The sequence below is a fragment of the Pollicipes pollicipes genome, unplaced genomic scaffold (assembly GCF_011947565.3).
Source record: "Pollicipes pollicipes isolate AB1234 unplaced genomic scaffold, Ppol_2.1 Scaffold_6138;HRSCAF=7277_pilon_pilon_pilon, whole genome shotgun sequence".
Lineage (NCBI taxonomy): Eukaryota > Metazoa > Arthropoda > Thecostraca > Pollicipedomorpha > Pollicipedidae > Pollicipes > Pollicipes pollicipes.
Window position 1 is genome coordinate 16625244 of NW_023596818.1, and position 27500 is coordinate 16652743.

The following is a 27500-nucleotide window of genomic DNA, read 5'->3' on the forward strand; positions in this document are numbered from 1 at the left end:
CAGTACAACTGCCATTCAAGGTCATAGGCAGGATGCAGGTGACGTATCACGTGCTGCGACAAGCTGATGTTAACTGATCTGGTCGTGCCCGCGTGAACCGATTGGTCTTATCGATTTGTAAACGCAGCAATCAAAACAAACGTAACGCGGCGAAACGAATCATACAAGTCCACAGTCTTCGCTTGACGGAAACGACCACGCCAAGAGGGGATAGCGCCACCTGATGACCTCGCCGTTCCGGCCGCCCCGCTTCCGCTGGGCGTGGGCGGCCTGGGCTGCGTGCCCCTGCCGCGCTCTGCGGGCCGGAGCGGCGCGCTGCACTGGGCGCGTACCGGCGGCCTCGGCGCGAGGGCCGGGCGGCGCCGGGCGAGCATCGATCGCAGTCAGCTGACGCGCGACCGCGGCCGCGCCGGCGTCCGCGGCGAGCGTCGCCGGTGACCCGAGCGCGGCGGCCGGCCGGGCGGCGGCGCGTGACGGTACAGTGACGCTGCTGGAGGACGGGACGCTCGCCGAGGTTTTGGTGTGGAGTGTGGCGGGGTCAGGAGTGGTGGCGGTGACGGGCCGGGGTCTGCACGTCAGTGGCTCAGTCCGGTGGCCGTCACTCATCGTCCCAGTGCCGTGTCAGTCACTCGAGATCTCAGCTCGGTGTTTTGTCACTTGATACCCCCAGTCCAGTGTCGATCCATCAGAGTCACGGCCCATTGACTCCCCTCATACATTAGCCCAGAATTTGCCGCGTCGCATTCGCGGACCGCCGTTTGCACTCAGTATTTCAGTTCAGTGCCTGTCTCATCAGTATTGCAGCCCAGCGCCTGCCTCTCTGTGTCCCAAATTCGTAACTTCCGCCGTGTCCCAGTCCGGTGCCCGCCACTCGGTATCACATCTCAGTCCGGTGTCCGCCACTCGGCATCACATCTCAGTCCGGTGCCCGCCACTCGGTAGCACATCTGTCCGGTGTCCGCCAATTGGTATCACATCTTCAGTCCGGTGTCCGTCACTTGGTATCACATCTCAGTCCGGTGTCCGCCACTCGGCATCACATATCAGTCCGGTGTCCGCCACTCGGTATCACATCTCAGTCCGGTGTCGGTCTTGCAGCGTGACAGTCTAGTGTCCGGCCTCGTTGGCCCAGTCCAATAGGGGATCATTTGTAGCGCGGTCCAATCCAGTGTCAATCCTCAGTGTTTTAGTTCAGTGTACATATCCCCGTGCAGACCAGTCCAACATCGGTTCACAAGGATGCAGCATACAGATCGCGTCGCGGTCCAGCGTCTGTGCCGCAACGTCGTAATCTGGTGTTTGTTCCTCAGCCAGGGGCGCGGGAACTAGCGGTGGGGTGGCTGAGTAGTGGTTGCGCCCCCCTCCCCAATACTCCTGAAGCTTTAGGATTGGCCCTATGGGCGTCGACGCAAAAGGAATAACCAGAAATGGATATTAGCCCCCTCCCACACACATCATGGAAGGACTGTCATTGCCTCTTCATCAAGTGATAGAATTGCCAGTCCGGTGTTTGTATCTTAGGAGATACGTTGGTGCCAGACCAGTCTATACCCTAACCGTTGAAATGGTTTCAGCCATCTGTCACCGGGTGATGGAGTGGTTCCAGTGCAGCGACTGCCTCCCAGATGGTGTAGTGTATCATTCCAGCATGCGTCGGTCACTTAATCCTTGATTCCATTTGTGCATCCAATAACTTTTTAGCTAGATGTATATTTTGGGGCTTATTTACGTGTACACCTAGGTGAAAAAGAGTTTTGTTTCACGTTGGGCATCGCCAGCTCTCGCGTCTGCGTGTAAATCATTCATCAATTGGTTTAGTTGTGTACGGTTTAAAAAGATCAGTATCTTAAATCCCTAGAACGTGTTTCCTCTCCATGATAGCTAGAGACTTTTTTGAGATGGCGAACATACGGTTTTCACCCTTAATAATCACCCTCCTCCCTCCCCCCCCCCCCCCCACCACACACACATTCACGCACAGACCCTTCCCACCCCCTCTCCTCATCCGGCAATATTTCTTCCTATTAAGTGACATAGCTTCAGAAGCATGTTTTTGCCTCCATTTTGCCTCCATTGTCTCCATCATCAAACCGTGTGTACCGGGTGATGGCTTGCCCTTCCAGCAGCTTTCGCTCCCCAAAGTCTTGGTTGCAGGAAAACACCTCCACTTGTTTCATTGGCATTCAAGAGCACGTCGTTGGGACCAGCCGAATCGCGTTGAACAACCGCCGGCCTTCCCTGATTGCTGCTTAGGAGTGGTGCCCTCGATTGCTGCTCAGGAGCGGTGCCCCTGATTGCTGTTCAGGAGCGATGCCATTGTTTGCTGCTCAGAAGCGGTGCCCCTGATTGTTGCTCGCGAGCGGTGCCCCTCGATTGCTGCTCAGGAGCGGTGCCCTTGGTGGCTGCTCACGAGTGGTGCCCCTGATTTCGACGACGGGGTTCGTCCTGTCCCTACGACGCACCAGCAGTTGCGTCCATATGCCACTGAATAGACGTCTGCCTTGCGAGAGCTCGCTCCGCTCTGTCTGTAGAAGAGGCCTTCCTGAGGTAAATATATAGTGTCGACGCAGAGCCTCGTGAGGCGTTTGATAGAAGCCTTGCTCACGGAAGTGCGTTTTTTCTCGACATACAGGAAAAAGATCTTCAGCTCCTGGTTTTTTCAGCATTATGGCGTCAGAGTTCTTGACCTGAGTTATCGACCTCAGATATACCAGGCGGTGCGGCGGCGGTGCGGCGGTGTAGTACACCAGGAGGTGTGGCGGCGGTGCGGCGGTGTAGTATACCAGGAGGTGCGGCGGCGGGTGCGGCGGTGTAGCACAACTATTGGTTTGGCAGCACTCGACGTCTTAAGCTGGGTTTACGATCTCGAGTGAAGTGCGTCTGTGTAAAGGGTCGTAATCCAAGAGATTTTCACAAACTTCTGGTAGATGCGGCCTCTGATGCGACCTTTCTGACAGATACCTCCGTGAAAATGTTTGTCACGTCAAAGCTAGTGATGATATTAGGCGCGAAATGGCCATTGTAGTCGACGCGCCCTGGAACACCAATAAACAACAAAATGCATCAAAACTGGTGATGACGTCAGTTTTTATACACATTCCACTACCGGGTGTTCGTGGCAAACGGTGATGAATGGTTGGTGTTGAAGCTTGGTTTTCATAAGATAGGGGTCATTTTTCCGTTATTAAAAGGTCATTCTTCTTGCATGGAAACCAACACGTCGGACCATGACCCTTAACGGCATATTGGTCTCACATATTTTGGAACCGTAGATGACACGAGCTGTTGTGTTTGTAGGATAAGGTATTTTTGCATCCGCGGGGCCAATGTTTGGCCGTGTGTTGCATCTCTTGGGGTAGTCGAAATTTCTTCTCAATTTTCCAGCAAGGTCCTTGTTTAGTAGGTGATAGTCATCATCTGATATGAGACCTTTAATCTTTTTGTGGCATTTTACGACGCCCGTGGCTACGGTGGCATTGCGTTTGTCAGCATGAATATGCTGATCGCTGATGTTTTTTGCCTTTCCGCGGTAAACGTATCCTGGACACCTGGCATGTAGTCAAGTTATGTGGAGAAGCTTTAGCTGACCGCAGCAAGCGCGCTGTTTGGTACTGCATCTTACCACTGTCTTGTTTGCACTGGATCGTCTGAGTTCACTGCTGTAGGTCGAACGTAGGCACTTATATCGGTGCAGGAGAGAGCCCCTGTCCAGAGAGGAAACCGATTATTTAAGGCTGGACAAATCGCGTAGTCTGGTGTGTACACGTGTTCTTCAGAGCGGGTCGCATCCGTTATCAGTGTCTGCTGTTGTGGTGCTTATTCCTTGAAAGGCGTTAATTACCCGACATTTGCCATCATTCTTGTGATGTAGCCCCGTTTTGAGTTCTTGTGACGCAGCTCTGGCCACCACGTCACGTGTGCAGTGCGCGAGGGCGTGCTGCAACCACAGCGGATCTCCCGAGTTTGGTCAGTCAGCGCGCCCTCTGCGTTCTCCAACACCTAGTCTTCCTCTCAGCAGACTCACGCGGGCCGAGCAATTTTCTCGGCGTGCGTTGCAAATATGTTATCGTTCATTAAACGCGACGTGCACACCCGCCGCAGACGTATGATTCCTGTGTTGGCAGGGTGCCGTTGATGTACCATATATGACTGTCAGAAAAGGAACACTTGTTTTTAGCTACGATTCCTGATTGGATCGCCTTGTCAATGACAGCAGCAAACACGCTGGATTCAGCCCCCGACATAGCTCGCAAGTATTTCCAAAGGAATGCTTTCCACTCGGCCATCGTCTAAACGCAGTTGGTTCCAGAGTTAGTTAGGACCCGTTCCGGGCTCAGACAAGCATGAGCTCATTGGTTCCAGTCCAGTCCAGCTCGTTGGTTCCAGTCCAGTCCAGTTCGTTGGTTCCAGTCCAGTCCAGCTCGTTGGTTCCAGTCCAGTCCAGCTCGTTGGTTCCAGTCCAGTCCAGCTCGTTGGTCCCAGTCCAGTCCAGCTCGTTGGTTCCAGCCTAGTCCAGCTCGTTGGTTCCAGTCCAGTCCAGCTCGTTGGTTCCAGTCCAGTCCAGCTCGTTGGGTTTCAGTCCAGTCCAGCTCGTTGGTTCCAGTCCAATCCAACTCGTTGGTTCCAATCCAGCGGCCGACCCTCGGCTGACGGCGTGCTTACAGTCCGCGGCCTGCCTGCCATCTAATGAGGGGGGAGGGGCGTGTCAGCACACCATCAAACTGCTACAGCGTTTGTTACACCACCGCTGATGTTGAAGCGTTTCCAGTGTAGCAGCTGTTCCTAAACTGATCGAACGGTCCCAGTTCATTGTCTGCCGCGGCAGGTGGTGGGATGGACACAGTGTTGTCCCTGAGATATCGGATTGGTTTCAGCCCCTCCCACACCCTCCCTCCGTTTTACTCTCTGCCGATGTTGTGGACCGAGTCCACTGCTTCAAGCTAATGGGGTAGATCAGAGATATTGCGAGTCGCGGAAACGCCAGACCCATCGTTATTTTTTGTGTCCCAAATGTCAAGGAAGGCCTGACAATGCCAGCAACCGTGCTCATGTTGCCTCCGGGCTTGGGGGTGCTTGAGTTGGACTGAAACCCTTTGTGATACGCTCGCCCGCTCTGGTGTCAGTTGGCTTCTTTCTCTCGGGCCATTGTTGTCGTGGTTTACGACAGTTTTATTGCATCGCCTTCGGCGCCGTGTTCACGGACATCTACGGAATGTCTCACGAGTGTTTCTTTTTCAAAAATACCTTGGTTGCTCGCTCTGTAGCGACATTGGTATGAAGGAAAGCGGATGACACATGATTGATAATTGAGTCGTCTGATTTCTTTTCCTTCCTTCATGCTATTTTAGCTACAGGGAAATACGCAATACGCTGTGTTGAATTAAACCTGCGGAAATCCATAGGCTGATCATTCACCAGGGGCGCCTGGGGCAGGCCAGTCAGCGGCGAAGAGCCCAATGGCGCAGCCAAGATTTCGCCCAGCCGCGGGCCAGATCAAGTAACGAGGGCCCCTTCTAGCCAAGGGGTTGCGATTTGTCGCTTAATGGGTCCTGTTTTTAAATCTAGGGCCTAATGAGGCCCAGAATCCTATTTTGATGTTCCTAGGTTATTTATTTCCACATTTTTAAAAGGAATTCGGCCATTCTAAGCTGCTGAAATATGATGTGACCTTCGGCCACAAGATGTATCACGGCCTGGGGGGGGGGGGAGGGAGGGGGCACTACCGTCAGGGTGAGCGAAAAGCCTCCCCATTTGGCTAGTGGAACTGGAACGAGAAAGTTAATCGTTCTCCTGATTTTGGAGAGCATTGAATTGCTCTCTTATCATCATGATATAATTCCGTTTGAACCTCAAGTTTTATGGCATGCAATCACCACGGCTCTGCCGCCTCAAATGCAACCTTCGAGCCTCTTATAAAAACCGTCGGCAACAAACACACGCGACTGCGTGCAACTGTGAGCGTGCACGACAAGAGAAAGTCGGTTACAGCACAGATGTTTGAAAGGCTCCAACCACCAGCCGCCGATTCACCGGAGCGTTCTGGCGGGCCAAGCTGTGTCGCCGCCGACGAAGCTTGGACCTCTATCGCGCGCGGAAGTTCGCCGAGGCTCAAAGTATTTGGCTGCAGGATTTGCAATCAGGGTGTCTAAATGCCGAAACTTCAGTTCCCCCCAATTTCGGGAAGACGGAGGGAAAAATCCGAGGAGGAACCTGTTTGTTAGCATATTATTGGGGGTAGCTGGGTCATTTTTCACTGTTCAGTTCCCCCCCCCCCCCCCCAACTCATTTAGTAAAACTACGCCCATGTCTACGAGTGAAAAATTGCCGAATTGTTGGCATTTTTCCGTTCAACTTTAAAGGAACTGCTGATAGACTGCTGCAGCTAGTACGTGTCCATCACCCACGACTGGTTCGGTTCTCTGATACCCATTAGCCCCTTGTCAACCCCACGTGAACAACAGCGCAGGTTCTCTGGCCTCAACTGCGGGCAACTTGCCCTTTCTCGAATGTGGCCACAGGAGGTGCCATGTCCAGCGTGACCTTGTCTCCAACACTTGCCCAGTTTCCCCAGACGTGCAGTGGTTTAACGCGTTTGCGTTAACCACTGCGCGTCTGGGAAACCAGAGGTACGGAGTTCGATTCCCCGCGATACCCGCCGTTCCTGCCAGGGTGGGATGCAGGCGACGCCATATATCCCAGCAACTGAGTGTGCGCCGTGAAGCCCTAACGCCCCCCCCCCCCCCCCCCCAACCTCATGGCAAGCCGCAGCGTGCAAAGGAGCATGCTCTAACACCCGTCTCGCCTGCCCGCTGCAGATCCGACGCTCAGCACGGTATCAAAGGCCTCGCTATGGTCGACTACTACCGCATCCTGGAGGTGCCCCGGAACGCTTCGGCAGAGCACATAAAAAGGCGTGAGTAGCTGGCTTGCGACCTTGCAGTCGCGCCGTGGGAAGTGACCAGGTATGCCTCGTTTGGGTGCAGCAAGGGTGGCAGAACCAGGGAGGCATGGTTGGTGAGATAGTGCAGGCGGTAAAATCTACGTGGCGGACAGATTTCGTCAATTTTCCTGTCAAATGCATTTCTCTCGGTGTGCACGTCATTGAGAAGATGGGAGATGACAACATGTTAATGCCAGGAAAAGCTGGTGTGGCCGGTGCCGCATCGGCCTGGATTTGATGGCTACCCAGCTATGGGTGTGCAACACGAGATGGCTTGCGGAATTTTTTTGCGACATTCTGAATGATGTCAATGGTTTTATGGTTGGGTGCTCAGGTTTAGCACTGTCGGTCTTCTGTGCAGCCTTTAAAGGGAGTGATCCATATTCGTATGGTGTTTTGAACTGAAATAGCCATATTGAAGACGTTCTGATGCAGGTCACGGCCGTGCCCTTTTTGAGGCCTGAAACCCTGCGCTTCCTGAGTTGAAAGGCCGCAAAGATGGGGGAGAGTCTTGTGAGAGAGCATTTCAAGTTTATCTTGACATTTATGGCATCATGATAACGCCATTCAAATCGTGCTATTCCGCAAGCCATGCGGCGATCAGGCAAATAGTGTGATGGTCGAGTCGCTTATATCTGGCCGTTCGTGAGCACGGTTCCCAGATATCATGACTGTCAAGTGGCTCTCGATCAATGTTGTGCAAGGAACGATGATGTGATCAAACATTGACGGGTTGAGGAGCATATTTACTAAACAGAGACATCGTGTTGTCTGCAGCAGTCTTTCTTCTTAAAAGTACATCAATATTATAAGTGTGCTTGTTTCATTCTGTCTGCTGCTTGCTTCAATATCTTCAAAAATGAAATATTTTCTTTAAGGCTGCACCACTGCATCTCACATGATGCCTCATAAAGGCATTCGTCTCGAAATGGTCCTGGCTATCGGTGAGACGTAAAGCCCAATGATTTTTATGAAAGGTGTTATCCTTTTAGGCAAGGCGGGACTTCGATTGTGCTGAACAATATTGTTTCCATCCTTCAGTCAATGGCTGTGGACACTCGTCGGAGGAGATGGCGGCCCAAATGCGATGTTTGGTCTGTCTGGTACAACACCGCAGTACTCATGTCGTATTGTTTTCAGAAGATGGCAGAGGTGTCAATTTTGTAAATTACTGGGGCGGGGGGGGGGGGGCCAAAGCGAAAGCCGGACAACCAACCCCCCATTTGCTTGCTGGATATAGCCCATTTTATTTGATTAAACGCAATATATGTTTTTAATCTTTGTAAAATTTAACAGTCATTAATTAAAGCAGTATAGTAAGTCATGCAGGGTTGGGACCAGGGAACAGGCACTGGACGTACGCATCCCTTCTGATCGGCACGTGAAGGCGCCCATTTAGAGGCACCTCAGGGCGCCGATGGCGCTCTTCTGTGGCGGTCAGGGGAGGGCGGCACGCATTTTCGTTGTGTGGGACGCGGCCGGGGTTAGTCATGAAGGACTTAGGTCATTCCCATATTCCAAAGCTTTTCACTTTAACCTCACAGACTACTGCGTGCACTTATGACGCTGGCGTTTGCGGGCGTGTATGTTATGGTATGTAAGTTTATTGCATCGTTTATTCAGCAACTATGACTTTTTTGTTATGAGAGTGGTACTAGACGCCACTGGGCAGAAAAAATCAAGAAGATATTCTTTGTATTATGATCATCCTTAACCCACGTTTTTTGTAGGTATTCCTCTCAAAGCATGGAGGGAGCAAAACCAACATTGGGGGCCAACTAAACATTGGGGGGCCGGAACCCTCACAAAAAATACAAATCGACACCCGTGAAAGATTGAGTTGGGGTGGCACCCGTGAAGATTGAGTTGGGGTGGCTGTTCTCTCTGTCGCTCCTGCGTCCCAGGCATTACTTAGTGGCAAAAATCAACAAAAAAAAGTGGTAATTTACTGGCCAAGTAGTTCGCACGTTCTGGACCTCGAAAAACATTGCCTGTCGCTCTGCCTGTGACGCGTCGCGTACAACCACCAGCCGACGGCGAGTCGGGCGCTGGTTCTTGACCTTTTTCACCGGTGGCTGGTGTTAACTCAACACGAAAATCACCTTTATGAGGTGTTGCGAAAGCAATTCTCAGCAGTGTACTTATGAATGATGTGTGGTAACGAGATTTGGCTAACACGCCCCCAACATCAGGACTTCCCGTTGGTTTACCTGACATCTGGTGGTTAGTTCTCGAACGTACAGTACGGGCAGTGGCCATGGCAAGCACGCGAATCGTGTTGCCTAAAGCAACTGACGCCTACCGGCCTCCCCAACTGTCGGGCTTCCGCATCATTCTTGTTATGTATGTACCGAACCACCTGTCCTATGTTCCTGTCGTGGGCTGTATGCGTGTAATTAGCCCCCCCCCCCCCCAATGCGTGAACGGTCACGGTCTACTGTTGGCGCAAGATACCGCAAGTTGGCGCTGCAGTGGCACCCCGACAAGAACCTGAACAACAAAGAGGCCGCCACTATCCGGTTCAAGGAGATCTCAGAGGCGTACGAGGTGCTGTCGGACGGTGAGTGTGGCCCGCAGCGGCTGTCTTCCCGGGCCCTCGAAATACGACTGAGATTGGAACACGAATAACTTGACAAATAGAGCTGCTGAGAAAGCTAGGGAGGTCGGGTAACCGAGCGCTGCTGAATGTCAGCAGAGTGATTGTGACTGAGGATCTGAGGAAACGCTGGGGACGTTGCGACCGAGCGTCGATGTTAGCGTTTGGAAAGAGGACGCACACCGTGCTGTTTATGCTGGCGTTAAGAGCTGGCGTATGTGCTGATACTGAGAAGAACGGAGGCCGACGTGGCTGGCCGTGGTTTGGACGTGGATGTGACGTAGACGGCCGTGGCCGTTGTGCGATGCCGCACTGACCTGCGCTCGTTCCGCCGCGCCCAGAGGCCCGGCGCCGCCTGCACGACGGGCAGCTGCGGGCGGCGGCTGAGCCGGCCCGACGGCCCTCCCGCCCCCGTGGCCTCCACAGCTGGCCCCTCGCCCGGCTTTTCGGTACAGGGCGTGCCGTGTGCTCCCCGTCTAACCCCGCCGTAAACGAGCGCCCGCCGCGCCCGGCTCGCACGTGGGCCGACTGTGTGCCCTTCCCTCCCCCTTCCCCTCGGGCGTGTGGCGCGTGTGTGCACTGAGGAGGCACGTGGGGCATGACGCTGATCACGCACACCCGGACGCGTGTCCGGTGCCACTGCTGTCGTCTTATATATATCCTGTCGCTGAAGTGTCCAATAACCCGGCAGGTGGCGTGTGGCTCGTGCTGACGGGACCCTCGTTTGCATGTCTAGGCTTTCAGGCGGTGGTGTGAATTAGCCATGCGCCCCTAACAAAGTGCGCGCTCGCATCCGCTCCGGGCCAGCGTTTGGTGACTGTGAATCATGCCGGCTGTGATACATTGGAGGTGACACCATGCTTTCAATGCATCAGTGAACATACACCTAAACGTATATTGGTTGGATCGGTAGCATTTCACTGATAGAACGCTGCTATGTGGTGAAGCTCTGGTAACACTAATAAACTGCAGGCGAATTGAGGTCATAAAGAGCGCTAGAAGGTTAGTTCCACGGACTTTCGAGTGTCCAAAATGATCATTCGTTTGATTTCTGTCGGAGTAACACCATCTGGCCGTCTGCTTAACATAGCAACAAGCGTGCAGCGGGTGTTTGTGGGGGCGGTTTGTTTGGCACACCCCGGTGACCCTGGATGGGGAGCCTTGGCGTGCTTGATGGACTGTCCTAGTAATTGCCTTGGTACCTGCAGCGATCGCCGTCGACGCTCTGCTAAACGTCATTCAACCGAGCTGACGACCAGCCGAGGCTGGGGTGACTGCGAGGCTGAAGGCAGCCACCCAGATAGCTGATTATCCCAGGCTCCGGTCACCACCAATGCCCAATCCAACCAACGGTGCCGAGTGAAAACCTAGCAATATAATTACCGGGGTGGACCATTGAGTCGTCTGACAGGCGCAGCCGCCTCTCCAGCGTTATTTAGATATGTGTCCCCACAGCCTCCGCACGCGCTCACCGTAACGGCGCCGCTCCCGCTCGCAGAGAAAAAGCGGAAGGTCTACGACCGCTTCGGCAAGGAGGGCCTGAAGAACGGCGCCACGTCCAGCCACCACCATGCACCGCATGGCTTCCCCGAGCCCGACCTGGGCTTCATGTTCGGCGGCTTCAGCTTCCGCGACCCTGAGGACGTGTTCCGCGAGTTCTTCGGCGGCGACCCGTTCGCCGACTTCTTTGATGGTGAGCGTCCCGCCGTGAACGCTTGGCCGTGGCTGGGGACCGCACGGGGAGGTGGGCGGGCAGAGCCGCTGGGGCGAGCATTCTAATCAGCGGACAAGTTTACGATTATGCTAATTTGGAGTGAAGTTCGGCGTGGCCACCGCTGCGCCCGCCACACGCTGCTACCCAGCCGGGCGCCGGCCCCGCTTGTGGCGCTCGAGGAGTGTGCACGCTCCGAAAATGGCCGCCGTTAAAAAGTAACGCTAACGAAGTGTGCTAGTCGGACGGGTGGAACTCAAGCCTGTCTGCGTGCTTGTGTCGCCCTGCTTAACATACGTCTCAGTCGACATGCTTAAGGTATCAAGTTGAAAGCGCTGCACTCGCCCGGCTTCCCCAGCCTAGCTTATTAGGAGCGTACGGCCGGAAGGCTTGGCCCCTAAGCTTGCATCACATCACATTTATGGCTGCCTGTCGCGTGGATCGTTTGCTTTGTGTATGAGGTCGCGTGTGCGCGCGTGTTCGTGTTCTGGCGATTGTTGGACCACCTGAATTGCCGCTGTTCAGCCATCGCAAATTGGAAGAGTTGCTGTGATCTCGCGCTCGGCTCCGCGAGGGAATGCGCGGTCTTGCGAGGCAACTCTGGATCTCACCCGGCTCCTCAAGCCTTGGTCTGACGCCCCCCTCCTCCCACTCACCGACTCCTTCCCTGCCAGGTCACTGGCCTCAGCACCCCGGGGTTCCCCGTAATCACAATGCCTCTGCCAGCCTTCTGAGAGATACGCCAACAATCGCCGGAGGCTCCGACGCTATCGCGGCGAGAGCGAGCGAGCGCGTAGCCTGGGGACCGGCACGACAAAGGGACGGGCCAGATTGCCGGCGCGACACCTGGCGCGCCGCCACCTGCCTTACCAGCGTCGCGACGGGCCCGGCGTACGACTCAGGCCGCTGCGTGACTCACCCGAGACGCTGCGTCCGTCAGGTCATTACACAAAGAGCCGACCTGGCGCCGCGGCCGGCCCATTTTCTAATTGCCGGCACGTCGGGGCCTAATGTCGATTTGGGCGTGCCCGTCTTGAAAGCGCCGGAAAGCTACGTGGCCCGAGGAGACGCTTAAGGAGGGGGGAGGGGGGGGGGGGCTTTGGCTTAATACCGGGCGGGTGACGCGCCGCTGATCCCGGCGGGGATCGGGCGGGATTACGCAATCGATCAGCACCGGCCGTGGTAGGCCGTCGGCCGACCGGGCCGGCCCTGCTTCCGCGCCGACCGTCGCTCACTGCGGCGTAGACGGATTACCTTCCAGACGGCCGTGGGGTCCATGGCTGTGAGTCAGACGTCTGGAGCCAGATGACCCATCAGCTAGCTGTAGCTGTTCAATCCACTACTAGACGTTCGCTTGGTCTCCGGGTTTTCCGCCCAGCCAGTCACTCGTTCCGTTCTGGGTTTCGTGCTGCTCCGACGAACGCTCGCTGCCCCCATTGATGGCATCTGTCTGGCATCCCCCCCCCCCGCACCCCAGCGGTCCTCGACCGACCCCGTCTCAGGTCGAGCATTTCTCAGTCTCCGAAACCCCAACTAGACTCTGCCCCGGCTCTTACGCCATCGCTGGTCAGTCTCCAAACCCCCTTACTAGACCCTCCCCGATCTCTGCCCCGCCCCCAACTGTCCCCGAACTCATAATTAGGCCTTTCCCCGGTCCCTGCTCCGTCCCCGATCTAGCATCTCTCAGTCCCCGAACCCGTAACAAGACCCTTCCCTGATCACCGAATCCCCAACCAGACCCTCTCCCAGTCCCTGTCCCATCCCCGGCCGTCCTGCAGCTCCTCTGCCCCCTCCCCTTCCCTCCCCCACCCTCCCGCACAGCCTCCGTCTCCCTGACCACAGCGGCGGTGGCAATCAGCCGGCCCTGCCCACCTGCGCCACCGCGGCCGCCTGAATTAAACAGCGACTGCAATATTGGCTGTTGGCTTCGATGCCCCGACACTCCCCGGTCCCGTAATTGTAATCGATTCGAAGCTGGCGGAAGGACCGCGCGCGCCCGCGAGGAGTACGCTCATCGACCTGACGCCAGCAACCTTGCAATGGCCATTGGCGTGCATTACAGTAATTGCCGCCGTCGCTCCTAGCGGAGAGCGGACCGCTCGCGTGTTTGTGTGCCGCCTGTGGCGCGTGTCCGTCTTGTGTCCGTGTGTGGCTGTCCGCGCTGGCCGCGCTATCCCTGCGCGACCCTGCTGCTCGCGCCTTTTTTCGCCGCTCGACCGAGCCGTGCCTCGCTTCTCCGCCTCTGACCAACGCGCACGTAGACTTCTTCTCGTCAGGCACGATGGAGCCGCTGGGCGGCGTGGGGCCGCACCGGAGCCGCCACAGCCGCAGCCGCAGCCGGCACCATCCGGCGGCGCCGGCGCCCGCCCACCAGCTGCTGGCGTCGCCGCTCTTCTTCTCGCCGCTCGGCTTCACAGGCCTGGGCAGCATGATGTCCTCCTTCGCCGCCATCGACGCCGTGATGGACGGTCGCGGCGGCCACGCCGGCCTGGCGCACGGCGCGCTGGCGCACCACGGCCTGGCGCACCACGGTGGCCTGGCGCAGCACGGCTTCGTGTCGTCGACGAGCTTCAGCAGTCTGGGCTCGCCCGGCGCCGGAGTCAAACGCACGTCCACCAGCACCAAGTTCGTCAACGGCAAGAAGATCACCACGCGGCGGTGAGTGAGCGGGTCGCCAGCGTGCTTTGCTGTGCTGGACGCGGCGTGGAGGGTGGGGGCTCAAGCCGTTGGACGACGTCGGAATGTCGGCCAGTTTCGGTCGCGATTAATTGCTTGCTTCCGCCGGACGAGACTCTGCAGATAGGCGGGTGAGGCGCAACAGCGGAGACGCCGCTGCCTGCGAGTACTCGATGAGACCCCCCCCCCGCCCAGGGCTACACGCTTAGTCGCTCATTAATTCCACATGGCAGGGCGGAAATAGTTCAGTGCCGGAACGTTCTCTTTTTCGAGCGGTGTGGTTGCATTTGCTACATATGAGAGCAAACGAATGGAATGCAATGCGACGTTCTACCAATTATCGCGATAAATGAAATAAGAACGATCTGATCGTTGTTGATTGACGTTTAAATTACCATGCCGTTTGGTTTCATTGATTCTAATGCCTGAGTGACGCATGTGTCCTGTCTTTCACTGCTTGTCAAATATTTACCGTGATGATCCGTTGATCCATATTCCCATGGTCACTCCTCCCCGCGACCCCACTCTGACACAACACAACGTCAAGGCAAGGGGAGGACCAGTGGTCATGACGAAGCGGCGTCGCCGACGCCAGCGGCGCGTGGACCGAGCCGAGTCTGCCGCGCTCAAATGGCTGCTAGCCGCCTCAAACGGCCTGCAAACACTCACGGGCGCCGAAATGCATTGCCGCATTTGTGCCGAAATGGTGCCGTCGTGTGGACTAGCGGTCGTGTCATTGCCGGGGCTGGCGGCGGCAGCGGCGGGATTGGGGGGGGGGGGGGTCTCACTGGACACAAATAAGCCGATGGGTAACGGCTCGCCCGCCTCGCGGCCGCGCCCAAGTGGAATGCAGCGTCGAGCGTCAAAGGTCTGAAAGAAGCATGCGATGAGCTGGAGTGTTTTGGGTTTTGAAACAGCGTGTTCTTGCATTTTGATTGGAGATGGTAGCAAGAAAATCGAGCACACGAAACGATGCGGCATTGCGTATGTGTTCGTGGTTTTCATTTTATTTTATTATGAAGGTTTTGTTGGATTCCTGAAATATTTGGCTCGTTGCAAAGGAGTGTTCCACATTTATATGGGGGTTTTGAACTGAAATAGCCATCTTGAAGACCTTTCGGTACTGTTCACTATCTCGCCCTTCTGAATGCCTAAGTCCCTGTAGTTGCTGAGCTGCATGCCTGCAAAAAATGGGTTAAGGTGTATCGGGGAGAGTATTTCAAAGTCACCTTGGCATTCGTGAGATCATGATAACGTCATTCAAATCTTGCCATTCCGCAGGCCATGCGGCGATCAAGGCCAAAACATAGAATTGTTGAGGCATGCATATCTAGCGTTCTTGAGCGCGATTTGCCGATATGACGGCCATCGATTGGCTCTCAATCAATGTCGTTCAAGGTGCGATGACGTAAGCAAACCATAACGCATTGAGAAGCATATTTACTAAACAGAGCACTGTGCTGTCTGGGCCAGTCTTTCCCATTTAAAAGTATAAGAGTTATAAGATAGTTATAAGAGGACTTGTTTCACCATATGTGATGGTCGCTTCAATATCTTCAAGCATGGAGCATTTCCTTGAAAGCAAGTTCGTGCTCGTGATCGTTCGTCAGATTTTACATAGCCAGATCCAAGTTAGCTGCGATTTCGATATTAATGCATTATTCAAGACGTATCAATCCAGCGCGACGCTGGCGGCTTAGGCTTCAGTCCATAAGAGGCACTCCGCTGGCGGCTTAGGCTTCAGTCCATACGAGGCACTCCGCTGGCTGTGAGCAGCGCTAAAGCCTGGTTGCCCCGCCTGCACCGAAGTCATTGATCATTTCAAACCTATTTACTCGCAGCAAGTAGACTTGTGGTTGCCGTCGTATTTGATCACGAATGTTGCCGCTTATACAGCTTTGGGGAAGTTTTTCTGAAATTTAATCAAATTATAATGGTGTTGCATGGTTGTTGTACCGTATGCTTGCTGTATGATTTGGACGACCCAGATGTTTACCACACATCGCAGTTCATAATGCATCATGCCGTGCCATGACGTGTAGCGGTGACTGGAAACTTGCATTTATCGCACATTCTTGTTTTTGTGATGGTCGCTAAAGGCAGCACCTTTCCTTTAACAAGTGACCATATGCGTATTCCTAGGTGTCTTTAAAGGCAATGTGGCTACTCCGGGACCCTTCTGTGTCGACCAGTCATCTAGAAGTGAAAAGGTTTCTCGTAAGAAATATTGCAAAGGCGTTGACATTATTTGATGCACATGGGGAGCGTTCGGACAGTAATCGGCTCCGTCACGTGGTAGGACAGCTTTTGCTTTACGAGGTTGCAAAGTGCTACAAATGCTCGTAGTTCGTGCACTTAGTGTGCCTGCATGGAATGAAGTGGGATGCCTGCAGATTCCACATGCAGAAGTGCGTGTACTTGACGAGTCTTCTGCCAGTTACCAAGTTTTATACTAACTTTAACTCAGTGTAGTGGCTTTCCCGATGAGTTGTGGGAGGGTGCGGGGGATGGGGATTGGGGGCACAGATCGCATCTTATTTCGCCTCCATGCAGTCATCTGGCTTGCGTCTTTGGCGGATCTCCCATCCCCCCTCCCCCCTCCCATTACTGAAAATCTCACCACGCCATATAATTTTTGTTGGCAGAAAAGTCGCAAACGCAGAGGAGCGTGGTTGACTCGATCCTTGCCGAGCGCGGGGGGTATAGTGGTTAGGTGCTCGGCTCTGGACTAGTGGGTCTTGGGTGCATCCCACACGCTACCTAACAAAGGTATCCATCTCGAAATGGCCCTGGCAGTCTGTGAGACGTAAAGCCCCAATCATTGGCATCCTTGCCGAGGGATTAGTCGTTTTTGTTTGGCGATCAAGTGCAAGCTCGTCACGTTTTCAGCTCTTCGTGGTATATGGAAGTGGATAAGCTGCCGAAAGCCTTCGTGCCGTGCAAGATGGCTACCGCGACCATCCTGCGAGTTGGCTTGTGTCGAAGTTAATGACACAGATCGGCATTGTGAAAGCCGTCTGCCTTGCATCGACCTCGAAAGTTGCTCCCAGCTCAAGAAGTTGATTGGGTCGTGTCTCCCTCGTGAGCAATAATGGATGAAGCCTGCTCGGTGAAATGAATTCCCCAGGATACCGGTGCGGACATCATTTCCAGCGGCGCGTATAACTCGCTGCGACATCTCCGCTCTTCCCCGGGTAACCGGCCCGCGTGGGAACATGAGCCGTCTCCTCAGAACATCCCGATCGGTACGCCAGTCGTAATCGTTAGGCTGGCGCGTCAGTGCTACGCCGATGCACTGCAGCAATGCGAGCGTGTGCTTCGGCGTGCGTGTCTTGACGTGCGTGTTTTCCGGTCATGCCTCCCTTCCCCCCCCCCCCCCCCTCCCCCCCCTTCCTCTCACTGTCGTCCCCTCTGCCCGCAGGGTATACGAGAACGGACGGGAGACGGTGGACACGTACGAGAACGACGTCCTCAAGCAACACACCATAAACGGGGTGCCGCAGCAGCTAGCGTACTCACGATAGGAGCCGGGACCGCGGGCGGCGCCCCAGCCCTCCCCGCGCCCCCGGCCCGCTCGGCCGCGGTAGGAGCCGGGACCGCGGGCTGCGCCCCACCCCCCGCGCCCCCGGCCCACCCGACCAGGACCTCAGTGACGGCGCACGTGGCCAGCCGTAATGAGGTCACGGTACGCCATCGATGGTGCCGGCCCGGTCTCGTCACGTGGCATGCCCGAGCTTTCAGCGTGTCGTGGAGGGGCGCCAGTAGCGCGCGCCCGTTTGTGTTCGATATCGTCGCGCGGCGCCGCGCGGCCGCAGCCGGCGACCATTCCTGGAGGGTCTGTGTAACACATAGAACAGTTTACTTTGACCTTGTTCACAAACACTGTGTTCGGAAATAATACATAATCCTCGATTCGTCCGCGCCGGGCCGGTTTTTGTGTCGGAAGGCGGTGATGGCAGTGCGGAGCATCCGGTCGCTGTGCCGAACTGGATGGTGAAACGGGCAACTGGCTCGTCTGAATCAAGGACGCCGTTGTCCTCAGTGACACTGCGAACGAAACTTCAACGCCGCATGTCACGCTGTTACGTCAACCGTCCATGCCGTTGGCATAGAACGGAACCACTCTGCCCGCCACATGATCTTTGTGGCTGTGTGTCGGGCACAGGTGTCCAACAAACATTGTGTACCCGGCGCATGATCGCCGTCTGGCTGTGTGTCGAGAACAGGTGCCCAACAAACGCTCTGTACCCGCCACATGATCGCTGTCTGGCTGTGTGTCTGGCACAGGTGCCCAACTTCTCACGAATGCATCCCCGATCTTACTCACTTCGGAAACATGACGCACCCAGCACGCCCCAGGAGTCGAGCTAAGCATTGAAGAAATGATATGTTGGCGCACATTCGAGTAAAGCGAAGCAGCGAATGATGGATGGAAGTAACTAGTCGGGGCGATTACGGGGATCGATGGCTCCTCGCTGCCGCTTCAAGGTACCCCAGTCGGGCGCTGATGGTCACGACCAGGACTACCGTCACTGTTACCACCATCGGGCGTCGATGCTAAGGTCAGAGTTCACTGTCTCCGTCCCTGAAGTACCTCCCTGAAGTACCAGCGCACATGGGTACCGAGGTCTTAGATCGCTGTTACTGTCCCTGAGCCTCTATCGGACCGGATGTTGAGATCTGAGATTGTCGTCACTGTCCCTGAGTCACCATCAGACCGCGTGTTGAGATTGTCACGGTCCCTGAGTCACCATCGGACAGGATGTTAAGATTTGAGATTATCGTCACTGTCCCTGAGTCACCATCGGACCGCATGTTGAGATTGTCGTCACTGTCCCTGAGACACCAGCGGACCGCGTGTTGAGATTGTCGTCACGGTCCCTGAGTCACCATCGGACAGGATGTTAGGATCTGAGATTGTCGTCACTGTCCCTGAGTCACCATTGGACCGCATGTTGAGATTATCGTCACGGTCCCTGAGTCACCATCGGACAGGATGTTGAAATTTGAGAGCAATGTTCTCAACATTTTCAGGGAATCCCAAAAAGATTCCTTGAAGTACAATCGACACGGTACAGCTATCTGGGATGATCGCCTCTGTCCCTGGACCGCCCTTGATACTAATTCCTAGGTGTGGAGGTGCCTTGGGTGGAAAATGCGATGTAGCAGGTGTGGCAGTGCGCATCACTTCTGTAGAAATAAGCAGCACGTCGCCCTTTTGCCGATGAAAGGTAGTAATCCTTACACCTATGCCAGTTTACTTCGCACCGTCCTCCATCCGTGGGTGTGTGTACCGCCGTCGCTGAACCGCCATTGATTGTTGCCGAGGTGAAAGGTGGCTGTTATCGTCACTGACGCAAAAGACGGAGAGAGTTGACGAGACATCACTGTTCCATGTAAGTTGATATGCCTGACGCCACTCCTGTCACATGCGTATCGACGCACATGTCAACAAAGCACGACCCCACGCCTGTGCATCGCCGATCCGTACGTACGCGCCGTGTGTCCAGGTACACGGAGGCGCATGCGAGCGCGCAATGGCTCATGCGTACCAGCGCCCTGTCGCCGTGTACTGCTTACGCCTGCGCGGTCCGTGCCGCTGTCAGCCGCGCGACACGTCGATGGCACGGCCAGATCTCGTGCGAACGCGGCTCGCCGTGGCGCGGCGCGCGCCGTCGGTGACGACCGCGCGCACAGTCCTCCCAGAGACGGCCGAGACATTGATTATCGACGCCATACCCAGTCGATCTATACACAGACCTGCGTACTGCTCCGCCAGCCGCAACGACAATTAGCCGATAGCCTCCCCCGTCCCCGCCCCGCCCCACCGTAGCCCCCCCCCCTTAATGGCACGTCACGTCCGATGTCCGCTCTTCGAACGACGCATCAACGGTCGGAACCTCGACACGTCGATGGACCAGTCCTTAACGTAGCTGGGCGGCAGGGAGGGGGAGGCACCACATGTGGGACGTCATAGGAACTGAAGCACGTCCGAGTGTGCCTGGAAACACAGCGCGTTCTTGAAGGCTTTTGGCTGGGTTGTCCCAGGGATGTTTTCTATGTAAAGGGGCGTATGGTGTCGCATTCAGTGGCGCTAAATAAAGACAAAGTGACCCCAATTCTGCAACTCAACGATGCTCTGTTCTGGTTTCTGCCATCGCGGCGTTTAAGCAGCGTTTTTTTTTTCGTAGGAGGAATGGGGGAAATCTTTGTAAGTGCGTTATTCAAAGTTTTAATTTGCTTTTGCTGACCGGGGGGAGGGCAGAGAGTCGCGTAATACACCAGACAACAAGCCTTCTTCAAAATCCGATGTTTGTCATCCTGACACAGAATTTGACTGAAAAACGGAATTGATCTCACGGTGGCTTCTGGCTTCTGCTGCATTTGTAGAAAGGTAAACATAACAACAAAACAAAGAAAGCCGTGTCCCTGATTAATAGCTGATTCATATCCGACCTTTCTGGAGGGGGGGAGGGGCCTTAAAGTATCAAAGAACTTTTTACCAGCAGGAGCCCTCCCACCCTGCGGGCGGCTCCACTAGGACCGGGCGGGTCTATGCAGGCTGAGTGTGCCCTCTCCCGGCACCTGCGGGCGGCTCCACTAGGACCGGGCGGGTCTGTGCAGCCTGAGTGTGCCCTCTCCCGGCACCTGCGGGCGGCTCCACTAGGACTTGGGGGGCACCCGTACTTAGCCTGCCTGTATATTTGGGTGGGTTCCTTTACCACAGGTTCGGGAGCTTATTTATCAAGACTCTAGGGGTGCCACTCTAGGGTGGGGAGGCTCCAATCTAGCTAGGCTCAGCACATCTCTGTCTGAGCTTGGGACACAGCTCTTCCTAGGCTTGGGGTCCGCGTGGCCTTGGTCTGGTTACTACTCCTCGTGGTCTTGGGATGCCTTCCATCTGGATTTCCATGCCTTGGGTTGCCTTCTATCTGGAGCTGTCCCGACCGCTTCACTTATATCTCCCTCACCCGATCTTGAGAGTGCCGTTCTCCCTAGTCCTCGTGACGTATCCAAGTTTGCTTCCGGTAGCAAGGATGTATTAATCGAGAGAAGTGCGCCCAAATCCCCCGGCGCTACAGGAAGATGGGGAGGAGAGTGTGTCCTAGGATCGCTTGGGGTGTGCCACTGCTACTATCTCAGTTTGTGAAGTTGTGACGACGTTTACTTCGAGCAAAACTATGGTCAGGTTCATGGCCGAGGTGCGATTAGGTTACGGACGGCTGGGGTTAGGCTAGGCCTGTTAGCCAATCTTCAGAAGTCAGGTTAGTTGTTTGTTGGTTTTAGATCAGGCCAATGAGGCGTTCATCCGAGGTCAGGTCAGCAGGTTGCTGTCAGGTCAGCAGCAGCAGCAGGTTCGGACAAACAGGAAGGCGGCAGCTGGCCTGGGGCCAGCTCCCGTTTCAGAAGACTGGTAGATAATCGTGGCATGCATTGCTCCTCCTCTGGTCGTCTGAGCCACGGCTCCTTTCCACGGCTCATTTCCTATCGACAGTTGTGTGCTCATCTTAAACGAATCGCAAGGGTCGTAGCTGATCACTGCAGAGATATGAAATCCTGTGATCCAGCATCGCGGACGCCGAACCGCCGAGACTCTCAGTCCAATGTCGGCTCCGCAGAGATGGCCATTTTATTAATCTCCCGATGCTAAGTGCACGAACAGAGCCCTCCCCAACTTATGTTACCTCTCCGAGGATTCGGAACCGCTCGGTGACCGCTGAAACCAGGAGCTCTGTCCCCGACGCTGCGTCCACGTGTCTCGTGTCCGGGGACCCGGCAGCCTATTGCTGACCTTTTCGAGCCCGCTGGGGGTCGTCCACTAATTATCAGGCGCATCATTAGTAGCCGGAGCCGACTCACTCACAGCCCGCAATCCCGCTCGGGTCGTGCCCTGGGGCTCCGGTCGGATCCGGACCGGACCGCGGCTGCCGGATGTGGAAGTCCGGACCGGACCGTGGCTGCCGGATGTGGAATCCGGACCGGACCGTGGCTGCCGGATGTGGAATCCGGACCGGACCGTGGCTGCCGGATGTGGAATCTGGACCGGACCGTGGCTGCCGGATGCCGGATCTGGACCGGACCGTGGCTGCCGGATGCGGGACCTGGACCGGACCGTGGCTGCCGGATGTGGAGTCCGGACGGGACCGCGGCTGCCGGATGCCGAATCTGGACCGGACCGTGGCTGCCGGATGTGGAATCCGGACGGGACCGCGGCTGCCGGATGCGGGACCTGGACGGGACCGCGGCTGCCGGATGCCGGAACCGGACCGGACCGTGGCTGCCGGATGCCGAATCTGGACCGGACCGCGGCTGCCGGATGCGTTGCCATGGCAACCGCCGGTGCTGAGGTCTGAGCCAGCTTGACTGGCTGCCAGTCCGTGGCTTGCTCGGCCGGGAGTCGGCTGGAGCCGGGATGAGCCCCGCACTCAGATCCGCAGAGAGGTCGCCTCGAGCGTTGTCAAGCGAGGTCATTACCGACTAATCCACCGTGACATTTTCGCAAATGGGGCTTGTGTGTTTCTACTGAAGGATGTCGTATGGCTGGGGAATGCGACATTTGGGTGCCCTATACACAGGCTCCGCTGGTGCGCCTGCCCGTCCGACACAAGATGGACTGTGAGCTTGTTCATTGTTCGCCGTTCGTGCAAGCTCTTCCCTTGAAAATACCGCGCCGACATCAGCTAGAGGTACTAGGTTGTGGGGTCAGCTGCATAAAGTATGCACGGCCTCCACCATCATTGCAGCCACACGTTTACCTCACAGTGTTCACAAAGCCGATCTCCTCCGACATGCATACGAAAACCTTGCGGAAGTCAAGCACAAATTGACAAATCACATTGCAGCATATTTCTGCCATGGAATGGTCCATTGGTGGTAATGCTCTATGAACATGGTGGTAGTGTTTTATGGTGATGCTCTTCAGTATTTTAACCTAAGACGCGTGCCGGCATAACCGTCCCCGTCGGTATTCAGGGTGAACTGATTCTAGATTAAGTGCGGGGCAGGGGGATGGTCGCGAACGCGATTTTTACACCGCTGCTTTTGATGTAACGCCGCGGGTACAACATGGAGCATTCGCTGCAGACTCCTCGCCCCGCTGCCGCCGTCTGTTCCCGCACGTGGCCTCAGCGGCGGCGGCCAGTGACGTGGCCGGCGGGCGGGCGGGCGGCTGGCGTCCGTTTGGCGGGATACAATCAGCGGCCTCTGGACTCCGTCCGGCTGGGGCGGCGGCCGCGGCGAGCATGGAGCCGCCGGCCGGCCACGGCGCTGGCCCGCGCCGACCGCGGTCAAGGTTTCGTCGCGGCAAGCGGTGACCGGCTCTGGACTGGGTCTGGGCTGGTCTGGACTGGGTCTGGACTGGGTCTGGACTGGGTCTGGATTGGGTCTGGGCTGGATCTGGACTGGGTCTGGATTGGGTCTGGACTGGATCTGGACTAGGTCTGGGCCGGGTTTGGATTAGGTCTGGACTGGGTCTGAACCGGGTTTGGACTGGGTCTGGACTGGGTCTGGACTGGGTCTAAACTGGGTCTGGACTAGGTCTGGGCCCGGGACAGGGTTTTGGGCCGCTATCGGGGCGAGTCTAAGATCAGAACCGGGTCCGGTCCCGGGATCTGATTCGGGTCTGACCAGAACCGGGACGTGGTCTGGGACCGGAGCAGCAGCCGGGGCAGGGTGTGCGTCTGGTCGGGTCTGGTAGGACGGGGATAAGTCTGGGACAATGACTAAGCCCGGGGCCGAGGGTGCACGCTATTTGGAACCACATGCGTGGTTGAGGGGGTTGAACCTACCTAGCAGATATTCTAATTGCACTTTTTCTAGAGCGAGCAGCACATTATCATTCCAAGAACCAAGTTGTCGCCCTAACAAGCACCAACCACCTGCAGTGTGGCCCCTCTTTTGCACTGTTTTCTGCCGCGTTAGAACGGGCCGACAAGTGACACACAGCCATGGGTGAAGCATATCAGCTTGACGCGCATCCGTGTGGAATATGTTGAAACCTTGCCTTCTCTGAACAAGTATAGCGTAAAGAAAGAATCTTGGAAAAAATATATCATCTGAATAAGATAACAATACCGAAACGCTGTGCAGTTGCGTGCATTTACTTGATTTTGTAAAAGCAAAGTAATTGAGAGAAGGCAGCAGTCTTGTTGGAAGTTGTTCTCAAGCCCTTTCATCAATGAGCATCGGAAGACGTAAAATTATGGGTAAATGGTGGGTACGAATGAACAAGACCCGCGTGGCGGGAGAGCTGGCTACGGCCCTACGGATAGCGGGTGAATTGGACAAAGAGAATACGAGCTCGTGAAGACCTGTAACGAGGATGAAGGCCAAGCGCGAAGCCCCGCGTAACAGAATGGCCAGCAATTAAAAGTTACGTAATCGTGCAGATAACCGCCAAATTGGATATAACCTGAACTACTACGCAATGATCAGTGCCGGCTAATATACTGCGTAACAGATCTCTGTTTCGCACGTCAAGAACGAAATGACTGCACTGCGTTGTATTTATTGAGATGCAATGAAACATGGCTGAGTCTGGAGCTGGTGATGTTTATATGGGCGAAAAAAATGAAACATGCGCGACAGGTTCAGGGAAACAGGACAACTGCGCGTTGACAATGGGCCTGGGTCAGCTCTTGAGTGTCACACGTTAAACGGAGCCGGCACTTACAGGTCACGGGCAAGCCAATAGGGGCTGCCAATATTCCGTGTCTGTGCGAATGGCTGGTGGACGGGATTAGGCATATCCTAAAGTCAGGAACAAGAACCAGAATAGTGATGATCTTAACACATCTTTTACACTCTGAATAGAACCACGGAAACATCTGGCAATTTGAGGTTCCACATTAACACTGATGTCGACGCTGATGACCTGGATGACCTGTCGACGCTGATGACCTGGATGACCTGTCGACGCTGATGACCTGGATGTCCTGTCGACGCTGATGACCTGGATGACCTGTTGATGCTGATGACCTGGAGGACCTGTCGCCGCTGATGACCGCCCCGTTTTTCCCATTTTCCATTCAGCTATAACGGTGAATATGGGCGGGCACTGCTGGATTCCGGTGTCACTGCGGCAGCCTTCCGTCACTGTAAACTGACCTGACGCTGACCCCTGACCTCTCGTCTGACAGGCACCGCACACAAGCCTACCAACGGGCGCGTGATTCACCGCCCGGCTAAATGCCGTGTGTGAAAGCCATTTGGTTTGATTTGGGTTAGAGCCCTAGCGGCCCGCAATAACCATTTCAGGGCTATGGGACGCGGGGTGATGGAGAGTCGTGGTGCAAGACTACATGCATCTGAGATCCCTCTGCTGCCGGGACTTACCCCGCACAGGGATAAGAGGAGCTTATGCGGACGCGCGGACGGGTGCGTTGAAGCTTCTCACGGTTACAGCATGCAGCTTACCCCAGGCAAACGGGACATTGCGTGGATTCAGCATGAAGCGGCGAGTGAGGAAAGAGGCACCGATGTGAAAGTCAAGCGCACAAGACCTCCTAAACAGTTCAATAATCCATTTCGCTTACAGCGGCGCGCGGCCGACGGCTGCCAGCCGAGGACGGTGGCTGCGCCAACACCCAGCACCGTATCATGACCTGTCGGCTGACAGGCTGAGGACCGGGGACTGCGCCAGCACCCAGCACCGTACCATGATCTGCCGGCTGCCAGCCGAGGACGGTGGGCTGCGCCAGCACGCAGCACCGTATCATGATCTGATGGCTACCAGCCGAGGACGGTGGGCTACGCCAGCACGCAGCACCGTGTCATGATCTCCCGGCTACCAGCCGAGGACGGTGTGCTGCGCCAGCACCTAGCACCGTATTGATCTGACGGCTGACCCAACACCGCGCTATCGACACTCACTATCCGCCTCGTGCGTTGCGCCGCGTTTAATGCGCACCAGGCGGCATAGTCCGCATGTGGCGCTGATATGTTGGCGCACCGAATCACCGCGCCGCCTCCCCGTCACTGGCGCTAGGGGCGGTGTCCTGCCAGACTGGGGCACTCTCGTGCCCGACGGTGATGACAAGCACGCCGACGTTCCACACACTGGCCGGCGGGGGCGTCACAGGGCGACCTGCGCCGCTGGCCGCGGGACCGGCGGGCGCTGCAGAGCGGTCTCCCGCCCGCCGGCGCGCGGCCGAGGGTGTCCCAGGTGCCGCGGCCGAGGGTGTCCCAGGTGCCGCGGCCGAGGGTGTCCAGGCGCCGCGGCCGAGGGTGTCCCAGGCGCCGCGGCCGAGGGTGTCCCAGGTGCCGCGGCCGAGGGTGTCCCAGGCGCCGCGGCCGAGGGTGTCCTAGGCGCCGCAGCCGAGGGTGTCCCAGGTGCCGCGGCCGAGGGTGTCCAGGCGCCGCGGCCAAGGGTGTCCCAGGCGCCGCGGCCGAGGGTGTCCCAGGCGCCGCGGCCAAGGGTGTCCCAGGCGCCGCGGCCGAAGGTGTCCCAGGTGACACGGCCGAGGGTGTCCCAAGCGCCGGCGGCCTCGGTCCGGCGCAGCGTCGCCGCCGACGGCCGGCGCGTCACACCTGCGAGTCCCGCGTCTTCTCCCGACACAGACAGCCGCGTCCTGACCTGGGGCCGTGCTCCGACATCTGCCTACGACCCGGCGCCGGATCCTCTGGGGACGGGTCCTGTCGCAGCGTCGCCTCCGCGCTCTGCGCCGTTGCCGCAGGCTGCGGCCGGCCGCGCAGCGCCGCCGCTCGCGCCGGCCCCACCAGGTCACGCGGCGGTCCCAGCAGGTCACGCGGCGGTCCCAGGTGGTCCAGCGGCAGCGCCAATTCTGGGGCCGGCGCTGGCCGGGGGCGCAGCTCCTGCATGCTGGCGCGGTGCGCGGCAGGCTCGTACCGCTGGGGTGGCACGGGCTCACTGTTGTTGCGAGCCATGCGCGGCTCGGTGACCACGTATGCTGAGAGCGAGGAGCAGCGTCGGCCGTAGGGCAGGAAGCGGCGGTCCAGCGAGCTCGGCAGCAGTGGCTGGTGCAGACACCACACGTCAGCATACACGGCAGCACCGGCTGATGCAGACACCACACGCCAGAGACGTGTGGTGAGCTCGTCAGAGACAGAGTGACAGCAGCGCCTGGTGCAGACACCGCACGCTAGCAGACACAACTGCGCCCACTCACGTCAGTCCACGTCAGCTCACGTCAGCTCACGTCAGCTCACGCCAGCTCACGTCAGCTCACGTCAGCTTACGTCAGCTCACGTCAGTTCACGTCAGCCCACGGCAACCCACGCCAGCTCACGTCAGTACTTGCCAGATACGACCAAGGGGGTGCAGCACTGCACACATTTGGAGGGATTCTAGACCGCCTCCCCCCCCCCCCCCGCAGTTCAGCCGACTCAGCATGACAGCGAGGCCTCTCCTCAGCCTCAACAAGATATGATTATGAAATACTTCCAAAAATATAGGCCTGACAACAGGCAAATATGTCGTCTGACGTGCAAAACTACGAAAAAATTATCACAAAATTGTTATAGATTAATAAACCATCGTTCTCACGTAGCATCCACAAAAACATTACGAAGGAAAACAAGATATTCCAAATGCGCGCACCAATTGCCTTCGATTGTCA

General features: G+C 56.5%; 2 protein-coding genes across 2 annotated transcripts in view; one reads left to right on the plus strand and one right to left on the minus strand.

The window, feature by feature from the left end:
• Nucleotides 1-445: 445 nt before the first annotated feature.
• LOC119106303 (dnaJ homolog subfamily B member 6-like) lies at nucleotides 446-17852 on the plus strand. Its single transcript, XM_037229919.1, has 6 exons — nucleotides 446-476; nucleotides 6816-6913; nucleotides 9391-9500; nucleotides 11035-11229; nucleotides 13509-13905; nucleotides 17345-17852. The coding sequence occupies exons 4-6, from the start codon at nucleotides 11145-11147 to the stop codon at nucleotides 17445-17447; spliced, it is 585 nt and encodes a 194-aa protein (XP_037085814.1). The 5' UTR covers nucleotides 446-476; nucleotides 6816-6913; nucleotides 9391-9500; nucleotides 11035-11144; the 3' UTR covers nucleotides 17448-17852.
• An 8593-nt stretch (nucleotides 17853-26445) lies between these two features.
• Nucleotides 26446-27500, minus strand: part of LOC119105378 (uncharacterized) — a 29464-nt gene continuing 28409 nt past the window's right edge. Inside the window, exons 7-8 of the mRNA XM_037228844.1 lie at nucleotides 26670-26898; nucleotides 26446-26543 (exon numbers count right to left, since the gene is read on the minus strand). Coding sequence (XP_037084739.1) covers nucleotides 26446-26543; nucleotides 26670-26898 — 327 coding nt within the window. The remainder of the gene's footprint in view (nucleotides 26544-26669; nucleotides 26899-27500) is intronic.

Coding starts and splice junctions, on each gene's coding strand:
- LOC119106303 (XM_037229919.1), top strand. CDS start 11,145: ATGTTCGGCGGCTTCAGCTTCCGCGACCCTGAGGACGTGTTCCGCGAG. Junction 11,230..13,508: donor GTTCGCCGACTTCTTTGATG/GTGAGCGTCCCG, acceptor ACGCGCACGTAG/ACTTCTTCTCGTCAGGCACG. Junction 13,906..17,344: donor AAGAAGATCACCACGCGGCG/GTGAGTGAGCGG, acceptor CTCTGCCCGCAG/GGTATACGAGAACGGACGGG.